The 22974-nt window shown below is 41.6% G+C and overlaps 1 protein-coding gene across 8 annotated transcripts in view; it reads left to right on the top strand.

Annotated features, from left to right (window-relative positions):
• The window catches only part of LOC143280953 (uncharacterized), a 62682-nt gene that overhangs the window by 34615 nt on the left and 5093 nt on the right, over positions 1-22974 (top strand). For all 8 annotated transcript variants that reach the window (XM_076585779.1, XM_076585775.1, XM_076585772.1 and 5 more), the window contains 17 exons: positions 382-459; positions 1982-2092; positions 3387-3458; positions 4369-4473; positions 7698-7729; positions 9643-9733; positions 11151-11232; positions 11850-11902; positions 12901-12991; positions 13381-13519; positions 14907-15008; positions 15457-15517; positions 16175-16210; positions 17620-17687; positions 18714-18784; positions 21903-22005; positions 22523-22875. In XM_076585779.1, the coding sequence (XP_076441894.1) occupies positions 382-459; positions 1982-2092; positions 3387-3458; positions 4369-4473; positions 7698-7729; positions 9643-9733; positions 11151-11232; positions 11850-11902; positions 12901-12991; positions 13381-13519; positions 14907-15008; positions 15457-15517; positions 16175-16210; positions 17620-17687; positions 18714-18784; positions 21903-22005; positions 22523-22875 (1648 nt within the window). The remainder of the gene's footprint in view (positions 1-381; positions 460-1981; positions 2093-3386; positions 3459-4368; positions 4474-7697; positions 7730-9642; positions 9734-11150; positions 11233-11849; positions 11903-12900; positions 12992-13380; positions 13520-14906; positions 15009-15456; positions 15518-16174; positions 16211-17619; positions 17688-18713; positions 18785-21902; positions 22006-22522; positions 22876-22974) is intronic.

Raw genomic sequence — 22974 nt, 5'->3', positions numbered from 1 at the left:
CTTTTTTTCACAGCACAAAGACTGACAGATTGAATTATGATGACAACAATGATAATAACAATGATAATGATAAATAATAATAATATCAATGATAATAATGATAAAAACAAATAATAATAATAATAGTAACAATAATGTGAATGTATATAGTGCCTAATCTAGATTTTAGTTGTGCAAAACAAAAAAGTTGGGTTTTTTTCTTTCTTTTTTTTTTTTTTTTTTAAATATACATAGCACCTGTCTTCGGTCAGAGGCCAAACTCTAATCACTTTACAAACACGGCCATTGGCACAATAAGTCTGCCTGCCTGGGTAGAGCCAACTGGCAGCTACCTTAAGACACTCATCATTCATTTCCAGAGTTGTTTTTCATTTTTTTCAGACCAAGCGGATGAAGTTGGACATGTCTGATCTGCAGTCCAAGTCTGGGTCAATGACCTCTGAACTCCAGACCGTCAAGGTGAGTGACAGAGAGCTGTGGGTGAAAATGTTTGTCAGGGTGTGTGTGTGTGTGTGTGTGTGTGTGTGAGCTCCAGTGTGAGTGCCTGTGTACTTCAGTCTGCAGTGATGAAGTAATGTTTCTGTTTGTGTGTGTGTGTGTGTGTGTGTGTGCAGGTTTGCATTGTTTGTGAGTTTTTGAAAACATTTCATGTGTGTGTGTGTGTGTGTGTGTGCAGGTTTGCATTGTTTGTGAGTTTTTAAAAACATTTCATGACTTTTTTATGTTCAAAATTGCATGCTCATTCATTTATTTTTTCAGTTTTCTGTGTGCTTGAGATTTATTTGGTAAAAAGCTCCATGAGCACCCAGTTTCATGACATGATATGACATGACATTCCAGTATGTTATGCTGATGACTTCGTGACTTTGCGTTTGTGTATGTGTGTCTTGTGAGTATCAGTATATACACATACATACTGTACACAGTGTCAGGTGGTGTCGAAGCATGTGGACTGGTCCATGTAGTGGAGTGATGGCCTGTAGGTAACGAGTCCGCCTAGGAAGCGAGAGAATTTGAGCACGCTGGTTCAAATCACGGCTCAGCTGCCGATATTTTCTCCCCCTCTACTAGACCTTGAGCGGTGGTCTGGATGCTAGTCATTTGGATGAGACGATAAATTGAGGTCCTGTGTGCGGCATGTGCTTAGCACACGTAAAAGAACCCACGACAACAAAATGGTTGTTCCTGGCAAAATTCTGTAGAAAAATCCATTTTGATAGGAAAAACAAATAAAACTACATACAGGAAAAAAATATCAAGAAAATGGGTGGCGCTGTAGTGTAGCGACGCGCTCTCCCTGGGGAGAGCAGCCCGAATTTCACACAGAGAAATCTGTTGTGATAAAAAGAGATATAAATTACAAAATACAAATGCAAATACACAACACCACATCTGCTTTAAAAAACCACCACAAAAAGCAGATGTCTGACCTAAGTATAAACCGGCTGAATGCTCTGATCAGGCCTTGAGAGCCTTGCCCAGATTTTTATATAGGAAAAGAAACATATAAAGAGGAATGAACTGATTATACAAATAAGTACATTGAAATAAAAGACATGTAGGCAAATGAAAATTGCATACAGTTATGCTGACTTATGTGGTGTCACCATTGTATGGTACTGAGGAAGGTGGCAGAATGGTTATGACTCTTATCTGTCAGTGAGCGTCTGGGATCGAATCCCAGTCTCACCCTGTTTTTTTCCCAAGTTTGAATGGAAAATCAGAAAATAAACCAAGCTCCCATGTGCAGCATGCAATTGGTGCACTGAAAAATAACCCATGGCAACATAACACGTCCTCTGCAGAAGAAATGCACTCTGACAGACACACAAACATGCATGCACTCATGGCCTGACCAGCACATAGGGTAACGCTGCTGGTCAGGCATCTCCACAGCTGATGCGATGTAGCGTGCATGGAATTGTGCGGAGTGACACCTTGTTGAGAAAGTGAAAGTGATGCGGTGAGGTGTGTGTGACAGCTGCACAACGAGGCGCTGAAGACAGAGGTGTCCACGCTGAGCACCAAGGTGTCTGAACTGCAGGACCAGCTGTCCAGGAAGACTGACGACGTCAAGACCAAAGACAAGAAGGTGAGGGGTGGGCCACTCACCAGTGTGGGCACTGGGGGTGGGGGGTGGGGGTGGGTGTTCTTGGGCATGATGAAAGACCTTGTAGAGACCTGGTTTTTTCTGTTTTGGGTGACTTGGCTGTGTGTTGTGTTGTTTGATAACATGACCTTTCTTTCATTAAGGTGTGGAAGTCCTGTTTGTACTGTTTTGTGTGATTTCGCTGTGTGTAATAATGTTTGATAAGGTGACTTCTTTGATTAAGGTGTTGAAGTCCTGTTTGTTCTGTTTTGTGTGACTTTGCTGTGTGTTGTGATGTTTGATAACGTGAACTTTCTTAGACTAAGGTGTGGAAGTCCTGTTTGTACTGTTTTGTGTGACTTTGCTGTGTGTCGTAATGTTTGATAATGTGACTTCTTTGATTAAGGTGTGGAAGTCCTGTTTGTACTTTTTTGTGTGACTCTGGTGTGTGTAATAATGTTTGATAACGTGAACTTTCTTTGATAAAGGTGTGGAAGTCCTGTTTGTACTGTTTTGTGTGACTTTGCTGTGTGTTGTGATGTTTGATAACGTGACCTTTCTTTGATTAAGATGTGGAAGTCCTGTTTGTACTGTTTTGTGTGACTTTGCTGTGTGTTGTGATGTTTGATAACGTGACTTTTATTTGATTAAGGTGTGGAAGTCCTGTTTGTACTGTTTTGTGTGACTTCACTGTGTGTTGTGATGTTTGATAATATGACGTTTCTTTGATTAAAGTGTGAAAGTCCTGTTTGTACTGATTTGTGTGACTTCATTGTGTTCATTATGGTGCATGATAATGTGACCTTACTTGACCCATCCATCTATCAATGCTTCAATTCATCCAGCCACCCATCCTTCCATCTACCCATCCATCCATCCACCCATTCATTCATTCATTCATTCATGCATTTTTTAATTGTTCATAGTTCATTTGATGATTTGAGTACGGTTGGGACAGATTGAGACAGAAAGTGGGAGAGACCGAGTATACTGGTTTCTTTCTAAACATTGGAAATTACTGGTTGAACACGGTTTTAGAAATGCAAAAAATTAGAGGAAGAAAGAAAAGGTATCAAGGAAAAAAGAAAATGGTAACAATGGCAGTTTTAAATGTTTTGATGAAGAAAAAAAGCCACCAAATAAAAGATGCTGGCACTGGTAACACCAGGTGTTACTGGAACGTGATGCAAAATGAAATGTTGTGGGGATTATTAGATTTAATAAGATGAAAGCATGGAAGTAAGCAAAAGCTTTTGGGGACAAAAAAAAAAGAATAATATTGTGTTTCATTTTGCAGACAAAGGATATTGAGAAGGAAACGAAAAAACTGCAAGAGGCAAAAAAGAAACTGGAACAGAATCTGCAAAAGGTGGGTGTGTGTTCCTGTATGTGTTTGTGTTCACCTGTGCATGCATGTGGGTGAGTGTGTGTGTGTGTACATGCATGGGTGTGTGCTTGTGTATGTAATACACACTCAGGTTTGTATGAAAATGTGTACATGGCTTTTCAGCATGTGTGTGGATTGGAGGGAGGTTGAGTGAGAGGACAAGATAAGACAGCACAGGGCCATGTGTTGTGTGTTAGTGTCATGTCAACATACACACACACACACACACACACACACACACACACACACACACACACACACAGACACACACACCAAAATAAAATTACAACAACAACAAAAAACTGTATGACATAATACAGAGTACTTTCTCTTCTGTCTTTGCTTTTCCCTGAATTTGATTTCACACAGGATAACAGTTTGAAAGTATTGAGTTATATTAGTATTCAAAATAATGTTAAGTAATGGTATCAGCACTAATACATCGATACCCTGTGAAAGTTTCCAGCACCATTAGTCAGTTGTTTTGTCAGCAAAATGAAGGCTGAAGTATGGCTCAAAACTACTCAAATGTAAATGATGACTGAGATTTCAACCATTTGATGCAAGTCTTGCAGTAAAGTGACTTCTTACATAAGACAGACTGTATTTGTGCCTAAGTTTCTTTTCTTTTTTTTCTCCCCCTTTAGGTTTTATGGTATCATTGTTACAGGTTTTCAGCCCTGATATGACCCAATGTAATTTGCTTAGCTATAAGTATTAAAGATAGATAACTGATGCCTCGCTTCCATTAGTTATTAAAGTTTTTCTCCCCCAAAGAACACAAATCACGTTTGATAATGTGAAGAAGTGTAGAGCATAATACTCATTATTGTCAGTGTTATTGTTGTGTCAAGTAATGTACTGTATAGACTTGTCACACTGCTGTGTTCAGACAGAGAACGAGCGACAGAGCCTGGAAGGTGAGAACGAAAACCTGAAGACAGCTGTTCAGAGCCTGACAGACCAGGTGCAGCTGCTGGACACCAGCAAACAACAGGTAATCACCTGTCTGTCCATCTGTCAATGTCCATCCATCCATCAGGCTGTCTGTCTATCTATCCATCCATCCATCCATCAGGCTGTCTGTCTATCTATCCATCCATCCATCCATCCATCAGGCTGTCTGTCTATCTATCCATCCATCCATCCATCAGGTTGTCTGTCTATCCATCCATCCATCCATCAGGCTGTCTGTCCATCCATCAGGCTGGCTGGTTGGCTGCCTTATTTGCTTCCCTTTCTGTTCTTGTTCCTGTGTGTGTGTGTGTGTGTGTGTGTGTGTGTGTGTGTGTGTGTGTCTTTGCTTTATTTGCTCCCCTCCCCTTTTTGCCCTAGTGCCTGTTTGACTATGTCCACAAGGGTATATGTCTGTCTGTGTACCAGGCTGTCTGTCTTTGTTTTATTTGCTCCCCTTTATGTCCTAATGCCTGTCTGTCTGTCTGTTCTATTTGGTCTTCTGTCCCAGTGCCTGTGTTCTGCAAGATCAGATCATCTGACTGTGTTACATAGTGATAACTATGACAGATCACCTGACTGTGTTACATAGTGATAACTATGACAGATCATCTGACTGTGTTACATAGTGATAACTATGACAGATCATCTGACTGTGTTACATTGTGATAACTATGACAGATCATCGGACTGTTATGTAGTGATAACTATGACAGATCATCTGACTGTTACATAGTGATGACTAACAGATCATCTGACTGTGTTACATAGTGATGACTGTGACAGATCATCTGTGTTACATAGTGATATATATGACAGATCATCTGACTGTTACATAGTGATATCTATGACAGATCATCTGACTGTGTTACATTGTGATAACTATGACAGATCATCGGACTGTTATGTAGTGATAACTATGACAGATCATCTGACTGTTACATAGTGATGACTAACAGATCATCTGACTGTGTTACATAGTGATGACTGTGACAGATCATCTGACTGTTACATAGTGATAACTATGACAGATCATCTGTGTTACATAGTGATATATATGACAGATCATCTGACTGTTACATAGTGATAACTATGACAGACCATCTGACTGTGTTACATAGTGATATCTATGACAGATCATCTGACTGTGTCACAAAGTGATGACTATGACAGATCATCTGACTGTGTCACAAAGTGATGACTATGACAGATCATATGACTTGGTAGAGGAATGACTATGACAGATCATCTGATTTTGTATAATGATGACTGTGACAGATCATCTGACTTGGTAGAGTAATGACTATGACCGGAGATTAGAAAAGAGAGATAAACCACTCGCGGCAGGCCCCTTCTTACTGTCTATAACAGTGCTGAAGCCATTTTGGGGCACACACGCAGTGTGGAAGGGTGGGGGTAAATCACCCTCTCCTTCCCCACCTGAAGGAAACTGGTCGGTTCTGGCGGTTCAGCTGCAGTAAAGCGAAAGTTAAGTTATGCCTGGAATTTCCCACGTGTAGTAAGATTCACTGTATACAATGAAAACCGATTCATTTTTGCTTGGTTTTTAGCACATTTGCATCTGCTTGAATGTAGATAATATAAAAAGAAAATAAAGCAGCTCCCCCCCCCCACCAACTCCCTCGCCCCCCCCCACGCAATGTTGCACATGAGAGAGACAGTTGTAAATTATTGAACTGCGTTTTCGTAACGCTTCTTTTTTTTCACACTTTCTGGTTTACATCACCATTTCTTCAACAACAAAAATATATATATATATCAAAACATAAAACACATATTCAGCTCTGTCTCTCTTCTAACATCTGTCTATACATACATACATACATACATACATGAATACATACATACATAATTTCATATAGATCTATCAGTATGTAAATCTAAATCTATCTATATGTACATAATCATATATATAATTCATATATATACGAACGCTTCATGTTGCCCGAGCAGACCGTTGTATTGTGCTCTTTCTCTCTCTAAGTCTCTGTCTCTGTCTCTCTCTCTCGGGAGTTTTACATGGCTGTTAAAAGCATCTACGATTCTGTACTTGTATGTGTTCGTGACAAAGGTATTTATTCAGACTTTTTTCAGTGTCCAAGAGGGGTTAAACAAGGTTGTATGCTAAGCTCACAGCTGTTTTCCTTTTTCATCGGTGAATTGGCAGTGGAGTTATCAAAGAAGGGGAGACATGGAATACAAATGATACCTGGCGCAACAGATTTGCTCTTAATGCTATTTGCTGATGATGATGTTCTCTTGTCTGACACACCCATAGGGTTACAAAATCAATTAAATGCCCTTAAGCAAGAAACAGACAGACAACAACAAACAGTGAATCTTGATAAGACCAATATTATAGTTTTCCGCAATGGAGGTCATCTTTCGACTCGTGAAAAATGGTGCTGTGGTGATAGGGAAATAAAAGTAACCAATACATATAAATATTTAGGAATGTTATTCACAACAAAATTGAGTTTGACATCTGCGTGGGATGAAGCAAACAGTAAAGGGAAAAAAGGTGTAATCCAAATTATAAAATCACTCAGGAGACTGCGTTCGACTGACGCTTTCCCTTAGTTTGGGCGGGGCAAAGGCAGCTCATGAATAATGAATGCGTCTCGCGGCGCAGGCTGCCTGGCTTCAGCAATTTCTGCAAGTGGTTTATCTCTCTTTTCTAATCTCCGCTATGACATCTGATTTTGTATAATGATGACTATGACAGATCATCTGACTTGGTAGAGTAATGACTATGACAGATCATCTGATTTTGTATAGTGGTGACTGTGACAGACCATCATGAATTTGTAAGATAATAAAAACCTTTATGTTTTGCTGTACAACTGATTTCTTTTATTTTGATAGACATATGGTCAGTGTTACATCAGATGACTTCACTTTGTACTGATTAGACAGCACTGTCATACCCTGACTGGAGCCATGAGATTCATATACTGACTCATAACAAACTATTTTTCAACCTCCAAGCACTGAATCTGGAATTAGTGTTTTATGTGATTTGATTGTCCTTTCTGTGTCTTATTAGTGAGAGTATCATGTTAAAAAATGTGCATTGGTGTTTGTGCGAATGTATATGGATATGAAAGGGTTTACACTTGTGTCTTCTTGTGCATACATTTGTGTGTTTATTGTGGCAGATTATTTTGCATTTTACTTGTTGAATTTGGCATGTTTTGCTTTAAGTTTTCTTCTTGTCAGTGATGTCAACGTACATTTCTGTTTCAGTTGCTGGCTGAGGCTGATGACTGGAAAGAAAAGTATGTGAATTCTGTATTTTATTTTAGCTCTGTTTGTGTGTGTGTGTTTACACAGTGCATCTCACATTTTTGATAGGTCAGTGTATTCACTTCATAAAAAAGGGATTATCATTAACTTTTTAGCTGTATTTATTCTCTGGTTTACAGCAGTAGCACCAGATAATTATTATAAAGCAGCCCTGTTTCATTTTTTGGCCATTAAACCACAAAATAGTTGAATAACTCAAGATGTGATGTGCAGTGATTATTAATACATTATATCTGAAAACTGAAGTGTGGCTTTCAGATCAGACTTTTTTCTTTTTTTTTGTTTGTTTGTTTGTTGTTTTTTGGGGTTGTTGTAGTACACCAAGGCAATTCTTTTTTTAGCATTCTCAGTGATATTTTCATCATTTCTAAGGCCATTCCTTCGGAGTATTTTCCTTCCTAATCTTCAGGCATTCCTCTCATAGAAATAGGCAATAGCCTTCATTTCAAACAATGATGTGAACATTGAAGTGCTCATTGGTTACCGTGAGTGACAGGTGTCAAATACTGTGTCTACCAATGCTACCTTGGAATGACTTTCCTGATTTATGAGATATGGCCATTGAGACTTCCTTCCACCCAGGGTCCCCTTTTACACTGGAGAAAGAACTATTGACCTCTTTAGTCACAATCTGTCAGATACAACCTTTTTGCATCAGACCTGTGAAAAACAATTTTTGGTTTCAGTTTCTTGGGAGGCACCACTGTGTTCAGACAAATCCAGATATATACTACATCACATCTTTGTATACCCATGAAAATGGATTTCTTCTACAGATTTTTGCCTGAGGATCATTTTTCAGTGAGGATCATATTTATTCACCTTTCTTTTCTTTTTTTTCTTTTTTTTCTCAAGGCCTGACTAAGCACATTGGGTTACGCTGCTGGTCAGGCATCTGCTTGGCAGATGTGGTGTAGCGTATATGGATTTGTCCGAACGCAGTGAAGCCTCCTTGAGCTACTGAAACTGAAACTTTTCAGTGCGCCAAGTGCGTGCAGCACATGGGACATTGGTTTATCGCTTCAGCCAAATCACTAGATGCCCTGTTTCATTAAAGAGGTGGAGGAAAGTGGCAGAATGGTTAAAATGCTTATCTGCCACTGCAATGTCCTTGAGGCTGTAGGTTCGATTCTTGATATCACCCTTTCTCCCAAGTTTGACTGGAAAATCAAACCAAGCATCTAGTCACTCTGATGAGGTGATAAACCGAGATCTCGTGTGCAGCACTGGGCGCACTGAAAAAGAACCCATGGCGACCTAAGTGTTGTCCTCTGGCAAAATTCTGTAGAAGAAACTCTGATAGGTACACAAATATATTTCTATTTGTATTTGTATTTCTTTTTATCACAGCAGATTTCTGTGTGTGAAATTCGGGATGCTCTCCCCAGGGAGAGCACATAGCTACATTACAGCGCCACCCTTTTTTTAATATATTTTTGCCTGCGTGCAGTTTTATTTGTTTTTCCTATCGAAGTGAATTTTCCTACAGAATTTTTACCAGGAACAACCCTTTTGTTGCTGTGGGTTCTTTTACGTGCGCTAAGTGCATGCTGCACACAGAACCTCGGTTTATCGTCTCATCCAAAGGACTAGCGTCCAGACCACCACTCAAGGTCTGTAGTGGAGGGGGAGAAAATATCGGCAGCTGAGCCATGATTTGAACCAGTGCGCTCAAATTCTCTCACTTCCTGGGCAGACGCGTTACCTCTAGGCTATCATTCTATATATGTATGCACTCAAGGCCTGACTAAGCAAGTTTGGTTTTGCTGCTGTTCAGGCAGCTACCTAGCAAATGTGGTGTAGCGTATATGGATTTGTCAGAGCGCAGTGAAGCCTTCTCAAGAAACGGAAGCTGCAAGAGGCGTGTGTGTGTGCTGTGTGGCAGGGTGGGTGAACTGAAGGAGCGTATTGATCAGATGGAGCAGGAAAACCGACAGGCGCAGGAAACCATCTCTTTCAAGGACAGCGAACTGGAGGCAAGTGGTCACTCTTTGTGTGTAGCTTTCTTCTTCTGCTTCTCTTCTTCTTCTCTTTTGATAAAAGTTTTGACTGTGTGTTTGCATTTGTTGAGAATGGGGTGACTTTTCGCTTTTTGTTTTCTTCTTCTTCTTCATTCTGGAGATTGCATAGAATACACAGAAAAATGGGTGAAGTTTTCATGTTTTTTTTTTCTTTATTTTAAAGATCAAACTTAATACACAGAAACATCATGAATACAGAAACAAACATTAAGAATACACAGCAAGAATTCACAGGTAACATCAAGAATGCAGATGATACCAAGAATGCATAGATAATGGCAAGAAAAATTTCACAAAACAAGGCTTACATAATCATTTATCAGTGCATGCTGTTATTCATCCTGAAGGACTTTTTGTTTATGTTTTGAACTGGCTGAATCTTGCTGCCTATTTGAACTACAATTCAGGGTACATTTGCTGTCATATGGAGTGGAGTGGAGTGATGGCCTAGAGGTAACGCGTCCACCTAGGAAGCGAGAGAATCTGAGCGCGCTGGTTAAAATCACGGCTCAGCCATCAATATCTTCTCCCACTCCACTAGACCTTGAGTGGTGGTCTGGATGCTAGTCATTCGGATGAGACGATAAACCGAGGTCCCGTGTGCAGCATGCACTTGGCGCACGTAAAAGAACCCATGGCAACAAAAGTGTTGTTCCTGGCAAAATTCTGTAAAAAAAAAAAAAAAAAAAAAAAGAATCCACTTCGATAGGAAAAACAAATAAAATTACACGTAGGAAAAAAAAAAGGGGGGGGGGGGGGGGTGACACTGTAGTATAGTGACGCGCTCTCCCTGGGGAGAACAGCCTGAATTTCACACAGAGAAATCTGTTGTGATAAAAAGAAATAAAATACAAATATGTATTCAAATGTGTCATTTCAAGGTGAACTATCCCATTTTATCACCTCTCTGTAATCATTAGCAGGTTACATAAGTGATCAAGGGTACGTATGAATTGTATGCTGAGTAGAAGTGGTCAGATTTCCACAAGAGATAATATAATTATAAGACTAATATTTTTCTATTCTAAATCTTGTTTTCAAGGAATTAATAAAATAGCAAACTGTAGGAGTTGTTCCGTGGTGTGTACACTGTGACATTTGAATGAAGGATTTTGCAGTTGATGGTATGAAGTCTGTGGTGTTATCCGTCTTCACTATTTTCGCACAACCAAACAAAGTGAGCTGCTGTCCTAAGGTCATTCTTGAACAGCGGCAACAGATGAGTTTTTAGAGAAGAGCACAAGGCAAGGGACGGACGATTCTTCTCAGTTGAGTACAGGCAGCCTGACAGATGATGTGAACGTGATGTTTTGATACAAAGCTGGTTTGTGTGCTTCACCAGCGGTGATGGACAATGAAGTCCTCTGTTCAGGTCATGAAGGACTGCTACCTGCAGCTGAAGGAGTTTGAAAAAGGAGGCACAGAAGGAGAAGATGAAGACTTTGAGACACAAGGTAATGATGCATCTGGGTTTTGGGGTTTTTTTTTTTCTTTTTTTTTCTTTTTTTTAGTTTCTCTTTCCTCCCCTATGTAGGTTCCCCACACCCCCTCCCTTCCTTGGTCTGCGTTCTCTTTTCTGTTCAAAAGACATGCTTCCGTTCATTTTCAAAATGTATTTGCTAATGCATGTAAGTAAATCCCCATGCCGTGTTACTGGGAATAATCAATCAGCTTGTTTGGACTCGTGTTGTGGCATTATGTATCGAGAGCCTAGAGCCTTATTTAGAGAACGGCCACAACATAAATTCACATTAGTAGTAGTAATAGTAGTAGTAGTATATTTATGCATATATCTCTATCTGTCTATCTATCTATCTGGCTGTCTGTCTATCTGTCTGTCTGTCTATCTACATGTATCTATATATGTCAATCAATCATACACACACGCGCGCGCACACACACACACGCACGCACATGCATGCATGCACACACGCACAAACGCACATGCGCACATACACACACACATATATATATATATATAAACTCAAATATATATGTGGATGTATGTATGAACAGACAGGCAGACAGATTTCTTCCATCTTTCTAACTTTCACCGTATGTTTTTGATCAGATCGCAGTAAGGATGTCCAGGAGAAGATCCAAGCCATGATGGATGTCTCCAAGGTGAGTGTGACAGCTGCTGCCTTGCCAGAAAGCTGTCTTCTTCACTGTGCATCTGTCATGTGTGTGTGAGGGGGGAGAGGGACTGTACATGTGTGTATGTGTGTGCGTTTTTGTGTTTGGTGTGTGTGTTGACTGTGTGTGTATATGTGCATATGTGTGTGTGTGTGTTAATGTGCAATAATTTGCTCATCCAGCCGTAGGCAGTCCGCTTGGTTGACAGTGTTATAAATGATGTTAGTGATTGGCTGCATTCGTTATTGCTTGGAGTGTGCTCCTTCTAACTTCTGAAAAGGAGGGAGGCGGCCGGATGCTTAAGATACTTATCTTCCAGTACAGTGTCATTGAAGGTCTGGGTTCAGATGCCATTCTCACCCTTTCTCCCAAGTTTGACTGGAAAATCAAACTGAGTGTCTAGTTATTTTGGTGAGACAATAAACTGAGGTCTTGTGTGTCGCACACACACTTGGCGTACCAAAAATGAACCCATGGCAACGTAAGTGTTGTCCTCTGGCAAAATTCTTCGGAAGAAATCTGCTCTGACATGTAGTAAATACATATGCATGCACTCAAAGCCTGGCTAAGTTTGTTGGGTTGTGCTGCTGGTCAGACATCTGGCAAACATGTTTTTAGTATACATGGATTTGGCTGAATGTGCAAGCGTGTGCATGTGTGCGAGAGTGTGTGTGCATGTGTAGGGTATTTTTGTCTTGTGTGTGTGTGTGTGCATGTGTGTGTGTGATTGTTCATATCTGCAATTGTAGTATTGTCTTGATGTGTAGATACACACATTTTGTGTTGTTTATTTCATATGCTGAGGTATGTTACTATGCACAATTGTATATATATTGTTTCGTGTAAAGCGCTCAAAGCCCATTATGTGGGGAGCTTGCACCACATAATTACTATCGATTATTACTATTAGTGATGCCTCCTTGAGAAACTGAAGCTGGAACTTTTCCTCCTGAAATGAACGTGTAATGGAGCAGTGCTTGAAACAGGTGAACGCCACTCTGAGAACAGTGCAGGAAGAAAAGGACAACCTGGGGAACAGACTGAAAATAGAGAACGATGCCCGCAAAGAGCTGGAAGGTAACTGGGTGGACTTGGTGTTTGTGTGCTTGCAGTTTTACTTTTTTCTGTTTCTAGTGTGTGTGTGATTGTGTGTGTGTGTGTATGTTTATGAGTGAGTCTGTGTGTGTCTGTGTGTGTGTGAGTGAGTTTCTGTGTGTGTGTGTGTGTGTATTTGTGTGTGAGTGAGTCTGTGTGTATATGTGTATGTGTGTGTGAGTGAGCCTGTGTGCATGTGTGTGTGTGTGTGTGTCATGTGTATGTATACGTGTGAGTGACTGTGTGTGTGAGTATATACGTATATGCGTGAGAGAGAGAGAGAGAGTGACTTAACAACACTTTCACTCTATTTACAAGACGATATGTCAGTACAAAGCGTACGTCACTGACGACAATCTCCTGGTTTCCAGAGCAGCTGGAGTGTGTGCGGAGAGAGATGGAGAGCAGCATGGCGGACAAGATGAAGGCGGAGAGACAGAGTCAGGAGGCGGAGACCAAGCTGGTGGTCCTCACCGCTTACTTCAAGGACAAGGAGATGGCGCTTCAGAGGTACTTACACCTTGCTTCTGTCACACAACTGCACCACTTGCATGCAAGAGGGTTTTTTTTTGTTTGTTTGTTTTTATAGTTAATTACCATCTGTGGCAAAAAACATCCATTTGCAGATAGCTGTCCTGAGCGTAAAATAGGCTTGGCACTGGAAGGATTAAAAGGGTTTTTTTTATAATTTTGTGATAGAAAACCTGTGTGAATCCTGTGTCACTGGCTGGAATATCAGCTGACAGTGTGGTTAATGTAAACAGTGGATATTTTTTGCTTCTGCTGAGTGCTTTTCTTTTCATTTTCCCTCTAATGCTGTTTTTGTTTTCTTATGCCACCGTCTTTTTGATGGTGTCATGTTATTAGTTTGTATGTTGTCTCATGACTTATTGCAATGAAATTCATATTTTTTTAAAAAATAAATGAGCAAAAAATCCCCAGATTGTTCAACTCAGATACTATGTTGTGGAAAGATTGTTTTCACAGGAAGGTGGTAGATTACTTTAGATGGATACCTGCCAGTACAGTGTGTGTGAGGGTCTAGGATCAGGGTCCTGTTCTTCCCATTTCTCCCAAGTTTAACTTCAGATGAGACAATAAACCGAGGTCCTGTGTGTAGCACGCACAGAGTGCACTGGAAAAGAATTCATGGAAACGTAACTGTTGTCTGCTGGCAAAATTCTGCAGAAGAAATCCACTCTGATTGGTGCACAAATATACATGCATGCACTCAAGGCCCGACTAGCGTCTTGGGTTATATTTCTGGTCAGGCATCTGCCTGGCGATGTGGCTTAGTGTGTATTGATTTGTCTGAGTGCTGCAATGGCTCCTTGAGAAACTGAAAGTGAGTACAAGTTGCATTGAGCTTGAAGAACAGAGTAGGCAAATAAAACAAACAAATTGATTGATGATGTGTGTCATGGGCCTCAGTCAGTCAGTGCTGACCATGGATAAATCCCAGTTCATGTCTGCCCTCCTGATACAGCGCCGCCTGTGGCTGAACAGGCCGATACATGAATGACAGTCTCTGTCACACAAGTCACACCAGTGGATTGACTCTGCTGTTTAAACTGCAGCGTACCTTTCTGCGGGTCCACTTTTCTTCTGCTGCACATTATTATCAGTCTTTCTTCTCCTGATTTCAGTTGATTGGTCAGAGTGTATCTCCAACTGGAGTGGTCGTCTGCAGGGTCCTCCTAGTGCTCTGTGTCAGTGTCGAGAGCCTTTAAATCCCTCTTGCAGACGTCTTTGAAGGCAGCTTTGGCCAACCATTGTCTCTCTTGCCTGACGTCAGTTTTCCTTAGTGTTTGCATTAGTAAAAGAAAAAAAACAATGTTGCCCAGTGTCCCCAGACAGACAGTGAGTGAAGACATGGTGGCTGTGTGGCTGTGTGCAGGGAGCTGGGGGAGCACGAAGCCCTGAAGAAGCAGAACCTGTCCAAGCTGGACAGCGCTGATGAGAACACCCGCACCCTGCAGAAGGAGCTGGAGATGAGCAGGTAAGTGGGGGAGGGAGGGTGGTTAGAGGGGGGGCACTGCTGCATGGAAATACAAATGACCAGCCTGCAGCTGTCAGCTGTCTCCACATACAAAGGACTAACTTGTAGCTGTCAGCTGTCTCAACATTGTGTGTGTGTGTTTAAATGGTCTCACTTTTTAAAATTTCTTTTCTTTCCAAAATCATTTGAAAACATTTTTTCTTGCCAGTTTGTATGTTAATGTTTTACGTAAACCTGGCATAAGCTCTCTCAAGGCCAGATGAGTGCTTTGGGTTTATGCGAAGACCAGGTATCAGTTGTTGGTTTCTTCTGTTTTCGTTTTTTCTTTCAAGCAGATGGGTCGTACAGTATATAGATCAATCTGCACACTGTAGCACCTCCTTGACAGTAAAACTGAAACTGCCTGCTGAAATCTGATGTTGATGTTGATGTTGGTGGTCTGTTGCAGGCAGCAGGTGGAGAGCCTGAAGAGAGAACTGACCGCCTCAGAGAGGGACTTCCGATCACAGGTACTGCTACTGTGCTACTACTATACTACTATTATACTACTACTACTACTATACTACTACACCTAACAATATTGATAATTTGATTTATACAGTGCCTTTCCATGCAAAACATGCTCAGTTGTGCTGTGCAGTGTCAGAACCCATGTTTAAAACATGTACTTACACACTGAAATGGAAGATAGCCAAGGAAACACTCAAGCGCTAATTTGTATACACACAAAAGATCGTCACAGACTACACAACACTCATAAATATGTCACGATACCTAAAAAGAATGTTTTCACATTTGGGCCAGTTGTTAGTGAGATAGAGTTCATTTTGTGTGTGTGCATTTGTTTGTTTATCTAATTTCACATTTTGTTAAGAGACTGTAAATGAAATTCAGCACACATACATAAACACACACATGCACATACAGATGCATTCATGCACACACATGCATGCACACATACACACACACACACGTGTGTATGCATGCACACGCGTGGTACATACACTTGTCCATCTATACACACAAATGCACACACATACATTGATCTACATACCCCATTAACTCCCCCCCCCCTCCACACACACACATATTTATTGATTATTTCCTGGACATACATTTGCCAGCTGTTTTTGTTATGTTTTAATACAATGAAATTTATGTTTCAGATTGCTTCAAATGAAAAGAAGGCCCATGAGAACTGGGTAAGGATTTTGGACCTGACTGGAAGTTATAAGCATTTGTTTGATTTTGTCTTTATTTATTCATATATGTAGTTCACTTATATGGATCCATCAATAGTAATGAAGGATTCAAACCAGAAATTCTTTCAAAGGTAGCAAAGACAACATTACAAAAGTCCAGCTGAAACCTATATGGGAGGACAGCTGTATCTCCATAGAACACAAGATCAGGATCTGGAGTGCTCTGGTATATTCCCACTTCACGAATGCAAGCAAGACATGAACTCTCATGGCGAATTTGAAAGAAGAACCCAAATGCATGGAAATGAGGTATTACCTCAAAACATAAAACCTCAGATCTACTGATCACATCACCAACGAACAAGTGCACCAAACCATCAAGCAGCACACTGGACCTGATGAAGATCAGCTGACATCAGTGAAGAAAAGAAAACCATGTTGCAAAAGAGGGCGCTAACCAGCGGGACAAAAGGGAGGTTACCTACTTCCGGGAGGTTATCGGCCGTAGTTTCGTTTTCTCCACATAGGTGGATAGTAGTTTGCACAGGACAGGAATGTCAGACCCCTGCCGGAGTCTGCACTAGTTGGGTCACGGTAAGTATGTTATTTAAACGTAGTTTTAGATAGAAAATTTCCTTTGTATGGCTAGTTCTCCATGGAACTGTTGAGGGAGGGCGGTGAAGGGGAAGACAAAAAAACACAATAGAGTGGACTGGAACAAGATTTGCAGGGACCCAGGCTTCAGTGCATAACCGACAGACGTGGAGAAATCTGGTGGACAGTTCTTTTGATCGGTGCTCCAGTGACTCGTCAAAGAGCAAGGAGAGAAGGAGGATTGATTGATTTATGCATTAGTTTATTTATTCATGCAATCAGATCATCTTTTTTTTTAATCATCATAATGGGAATAGCGATTTAGGTTAGATGAATGATTATTTTGATCCGTCTGAAGAAATTAGAGATTTTTGTTGGTCACTGATTTAACCTCATTGTCTTTCTCTGTTTCTCGGTCTCTCTCTCTCTCTCTCTCTCTCTCTCTCTCTCTCTCTCTCTCTCTCTCTCTCTCTCTCTCTCTTTCTCTCCCCCCCCCTCTCTCTCTCTCCCTACCTCCCTCTCCCTCCATCTTTCTCTCCCTCTCTTCTCTCTTTCTCTCTCTCACCCACACTCAGACACACATACATGTATACATACACACACATTGATGCACACTGTATCTCACACTCAAACACACACACACACACACACACACACACATATTGATGCACACAGTATCTCACACTCAAACACACACACACACACACACACACACACACATTGATGCACATAGTATGACACACACACACACAAACACAAACACACACACACGTAAAATGATGCATGGTGACATTTGACGATGTTCATGGTTTCAGCTGAACGCACGTGCTGCAGAGAGGGAGTTGAAGGAGACGAGACATGAAGCTGCTGTGTTGAGACAGAAGTGAGTGATGGCTGGGGTGTCCCCGCTGCTGATGGCTGTGCTTCAGGGTCGATTGTATTGTATTGAATTGTAATGCATTGTATTGTATTACTCTTTTGTCACAACTGATTTCTTTGTGTGAAATTCTGGCTGCTCTCCTCAAGAGAGAGTGCTTTGCTACAGTAAGAACACCACTTTTTGTCCCTTTTTTTTTCTTTTTTGCCTGTCTGCTTGTGTTTTCCAAAGTGAATGTTTCCATTGAACTTTGCCAGAGGCGAACCATTTGTTGTCCTGGGATTTTTTACATGCACTAAGTGCTGCACACAGGACCTCATCATCCATCCTAAGCACTAGTGCCGAGACCACCACTCAAGGTGTAGTGGAGGGGGAGAAAATGGAGTTTGAACCATTGTGCACAGGTTCTCTGGCTACCCACATGGATGCTTTACCACTTGGCCAACACTCCACTTATAAACATTGTTGACAGTTATATGACTCCTTTTTTTGTCACTTGATTTTGACATGTGTTTAGTGCGATGTGATTGGTATTAAGAATAAGAGAGAGAGAGAGAGAGAGTAGGCTTGTGTTACTTTCAAACTGAGAAAGTTTGGTGCATTTAATCTCTGTAGCATATGATAATATTACTGCGTTTTGGCTTGACCCTTTCTTTTATTCTCACCTACCACTGTGACTATATCAAAATTGCATGAACTTGTGTGCATGCACACACACAAGCACGCATACATACATGCACACACACACATGCACGCCCATGCTTGTACATACGCATGCATGCACACACATTCATGCACAAACACGTGAAGACACACACACAAACACACACACACACATGGACCATCACATAGTGATTGGCGACAAAACATTTCAGCAGAAATAAACAATCGTATTTTATTTTGACAAGAAAATAGGTGGTAGATTGCGAAAAGGCATTCCGATTCACACACACACATACACACACACACACAGCAGTGTCTGTATCAGGGTTGTGTTCTGACAGCAGTGTTCAGTTTGGATCTGTGTGACAGGCTGACCGACCTGGAGAGGCGACAGATGGACCTCATCCGACCCCTGCCCACCCGCGGCATGCCTCCCCCAGGTACACCACACACCTCACTTCCTTGTCCTCTGTATGATAGTTGTGTCTGACTATGACCGTCAAAACAGCAGAGGAGGCAGATGCTGTCCTGGCTATCTGGGCAAGAATTTGAATACAGTGGAGAGTGTCTTGCCCAAATTACAACCCTCTCTTTTGACCAAAAGAGCTTTGGGACAGTCAGTTTTGGGGTTTGACCACAAAGGGCAACTAGCCTCCAAGGCTGCAGCGCTAAGAGCCAGTGCAGTCTTGCCTCCAAGTTTAAGAGTCATGGTAATTCACAAAAGACTGAGCTGTAATTGAATTCCCTTTGCTGTGGAGAAACCATTGATCATACAGCTCTCACTTCGCTGTCGGCCCAGCTGTAAGCTTATTTCAATCTGATATAAGCCAAGATTTGAGCCTTGTCATCTCCTGTCAGTGTTTAGATAATGGTCCTTGATGTTCTGTATTTGTGAAGGGTTCACACAGGTTTTCAAAGTTTTAAAGAATTTGTGTAAAAAAAAAAAAGTAATAATGATAAAATAAAATGGCATGTCATTTTAAGTCCTTAAAGGTCTTTTAAAAAATGATCCACGTTTGCAAAAGTTTTTGAATTTGGCCTCTGTATTGCTCATAACAAAAATGATATACATCATTTCTGTCAGTGACAAAGCACAGCTGAAAAATGTTCTGCTTGAATTTTATTTTAAAATAAAATCAGTGATTTATAAAAACTTAATCCCTCAAAAGAATCTGTGACCTGTTGGGGAAGTCAGCTCAGCCAGGTAAACATTAACAGTGAAATGAACAGTTCCACAAAAGATGATGGTTTGGATAAAACAACAGCCTAGGATTCCGTGGCAAACATTCACTGCAGCCATTTTACCCTGCTTTTCCTGTTTGCTTGTGCTTTCTGGTTTTGAGTTCTGTCAGTGCTAAGAATTTTTTTTTTTTTTCAAACACAACATTTCTGATGAAGAACCTTGTTCATGATATTCTGGATTTACTGCTATCGTACAAAAACAAAAGAAACAAGAATGGGAGAAAAGAAACAAAAGAATGGGAGAAAAACCCCGAAAACCTCAACCATCTATTCAACACAGCCATTTCACCCACTCTGAGAAGACATTGTCGGGAATGGCCAGAGGGCAAAACTGATGCGGAAATGAAGCTACTCATAGAAGAAAACAGTAAAGAAGAGGACATCATCATATACACAGATGGCTCAGTCACCAAAGACCAATCTGGTTGGGGATTCACTGAGAAACAAAATGGAAAAACAATTAGGGAAGAGAATGCTGCCTACAAAGTCACAACCTCCAGCCTAACAATGGAACTTGAAGCTGTGACACATGCCCTCCAGTGGCTATCGTCCATCCATACGCCCGGAAACCAACATGCCATGATTCTAACCGACTCAGTGAACCTCATACAGAAAATTGAAAACGGAATGGGAAGCCCAGAGTGGCATAAGGCAATGCGCAACTTTCAGATTAAAAATCTCACATAGTCATACTGCCTGGGACATGCAGGTGTTAAGGGAAATGAGCGAGCTGACAGACTTGCTGGTAACGCAACACCAACGAGCGGCCTACATCTAGGAAAATTGGAAATCCTCAGAAAAGTCAAAGAATATCAAAAAGAACAGGTACAGGGCCATCACACCATCGATCGCCTCAAAGAAAAAAAAGCAGAGAGAGGGAGTGGCCATAAGTCTAACATGAAAGGTAGAGCACGATGCTTTGCAAATCAAACAAATATTGGCATCATTTCCAAACCAACATTGTGCAAATTTCTGCAAAACAGAACAGAGTCTCTGTGGGCTTTTCCAAATCCAATAGACTGAACAACACACTAGACGCCATGTTCTTGGCATCAGAGATCTTTTCCCATCCCTCTTGCAGCCAATCAGCAGCAGCCTCTGTGCGTGTGTGTATGTGTGGGTCTGTGTGTTTGAGTGCGTTTGTGCATGCGAGAGGGTGTAAGTGTACACAAGTGTCAGGAGAGTTCTGTGCATGTGCGTATGTGTGTGTGTGTGAGTGTGGGTGATATTAGAACGTGCGGGTGTGTATATATATATCGTTCTATGTATATATGTGTGTGGGGGTGGGGGATATGGGCGTATGTGTGTGTGCTTGTACAAGTAAGTGTTCATCTGTGTGTGTGTGTGTGTGTGTGTGTGCCGTGGAAGCTGTGATACGTAGCCTAGAAATGAGTGTGTGGAGGAGGGGGGTAGAGGAGGTGCAGGGTAATGTGGTGTGTGTTTGTGTGTGTTGGGGCTCATGTACGTTTATGTGTAATTGACTATGCTTTCATATCTGTGAAACTGCATGTTTGGTGCATATCTGTTATGCATGTGTGGGTGTATGTGTGAATGTGTGTCTTCATGTTTTACATTTATTTGCTTATTTATCATCATTGTCTTTCTTATTTATTTATTTACTTATTTATTATTATTATTACTACCTTTTTTTATATTATAATTATTATTTATTTATTTATTTACTTACTTATTTATATGCTTATAGTTGACTTCATCATGTTTTCGTGCCTTGTACATATTAGTAGTAGTGGTAGTAGTTTTTTATGTATTTATCTATTATTTATTCACCTTTTTTTTTCTTTTTTTTTTTCAAGGCCTGACTAAGCACGTTGGGTTACGCTGCTGGTCAGGCATCTGCTTGGCAGATGTGGTGTAGTGTATATGGATTTGTCCGAACGCAGTGACGCCTCCTTGAGCTACTGAAACTGAAACTGCTGTCGTACATGACATTTTTTGTTCTTCTTTTTTTTAAAAAAAACTTCAGTAACTTAACTTGGGGATTTATTTTTAATTATTAATCTTTGCGAAGCATAACAGAAGTATACAGCTGGACTTTATAGGTTTTGTGAACAGAAATTTTTAATTTTCTTTATTGTTAGTTTATTTTGTTTTGTTCTTTCATGTAAACAGGGTTGGTGTACAAAAATTGTAACAGAAATAGGTGTATGTGTTTCCTGGCCTGTTGGTTCAGCAGAAGTAAACGTTCGCTCTTCTCTGGCAGGTTTTTTGATGTACAGAGATGACATTAGAATATCTGTGTTGATGTTACCGTTCTCCGTGAGGAAAGTGATGCTGTGAGGAAAGTGACGTGTGCAGGAATGCTGAACGGCCCACCCCCACCTGGCATGGAACGGTCCCCGTCCAGAGGTTCAATCCCCCCTGGGGCCATGCCACCTGGACCCATGCCCCCGCCGTTTAGGTAGGTGTCACTGATACTGCTGTCTGTCTTTTCACCATACACTGTCAAATCAGGAAGGTGGCAGGCTAGTTCGAACACTTACCTGCCAGTACAGTGTCCGTGAGGTTCAAATCCTGGTTTCGCCCTTCCCTCCCTCTGTTCTTCATCCTCAATACAACATGGGGAGGAATGTGGCTGAATGGTTAAGATGCTTATCTTCCAATACAGTGTCCATTAGGTTCAAATCCTGGTCTCGCCCTTTCCCTCCCTCTGTTCTTCATCCTCAGTACAACATGGAGAGGAAGGTGGCTGAATGGTGAAGATGCTTATCTGCCAATACAGCGTCCATGATGATCTGGGTCCTTGCATGTAACTAACACATGATTTGGTCGCATTTCAGTGACATTGGCAATCTTCTGGCTGGTACTGAAATGCGACATTGGTGATGAAATCGTAAAGGTCAGGTCTGATTAGTGTACTTCCGTGTCACGAGTGTGTTATGTGTGAAATGAAGCAGACCTGTGCTGTGGTGTTGCAGGGAAGGGGACTTCGCAATGTCTCCCCGCGACCGGGAGCGCCTTCCCCCCTCCCACCCCGCCCGACACATGCCCCCCCCTCCCCCCGACGCCCGCTCCCCTCCCCCGCGGATGATGCCCCCTGACAGCCGGGGCTCTCCCCCCCGCATGCCGCCCCCTCCCCCTGACGCCCGCTCCCCTCCCCCCTACGACCGGCGCGGCCCCCCTCCTCCCCACCCCATGGACAGTCGCAGCCCCCCCATGAGGTTACCACCCCCAGACATGGTTCCGCCTCCCATGAGGGGACCCCTGCCCCCCCGCGGAATGGGCCACCCGCCAATGGGCTCCCCTGGACCCAGAATGGACTCTCCCAGAGGTAAAGGGGGTCAGGCTGTGGTGTTTTGATAGGTTTAGTTTAGATTTCTTTTTGTCTTGATTTCTTTTCTGTCATTGTTTTGAAATGGTTCAGTGTACT

This window comes from Babylonia areolata, chromosome 4, assembly GCF_041734735.1.
Source record: "Babylonia areolata isolate BAREFJ2019XMU chromosome 4, ASM4173473v1, whole genome shotgun sequence".
Classification (NCBI taxonomy): domain Eukaryota; kingdom Metazoa; phylum Mollusca; class Gastropoda; order Neogastropoda; family Buccinidae; genus Babylonia; species Babylonia areolata.
Note: the sequence above shows the minus strand (reverse complement) of the source record. Positions and strands in the feature narration are given on the sequence as shown.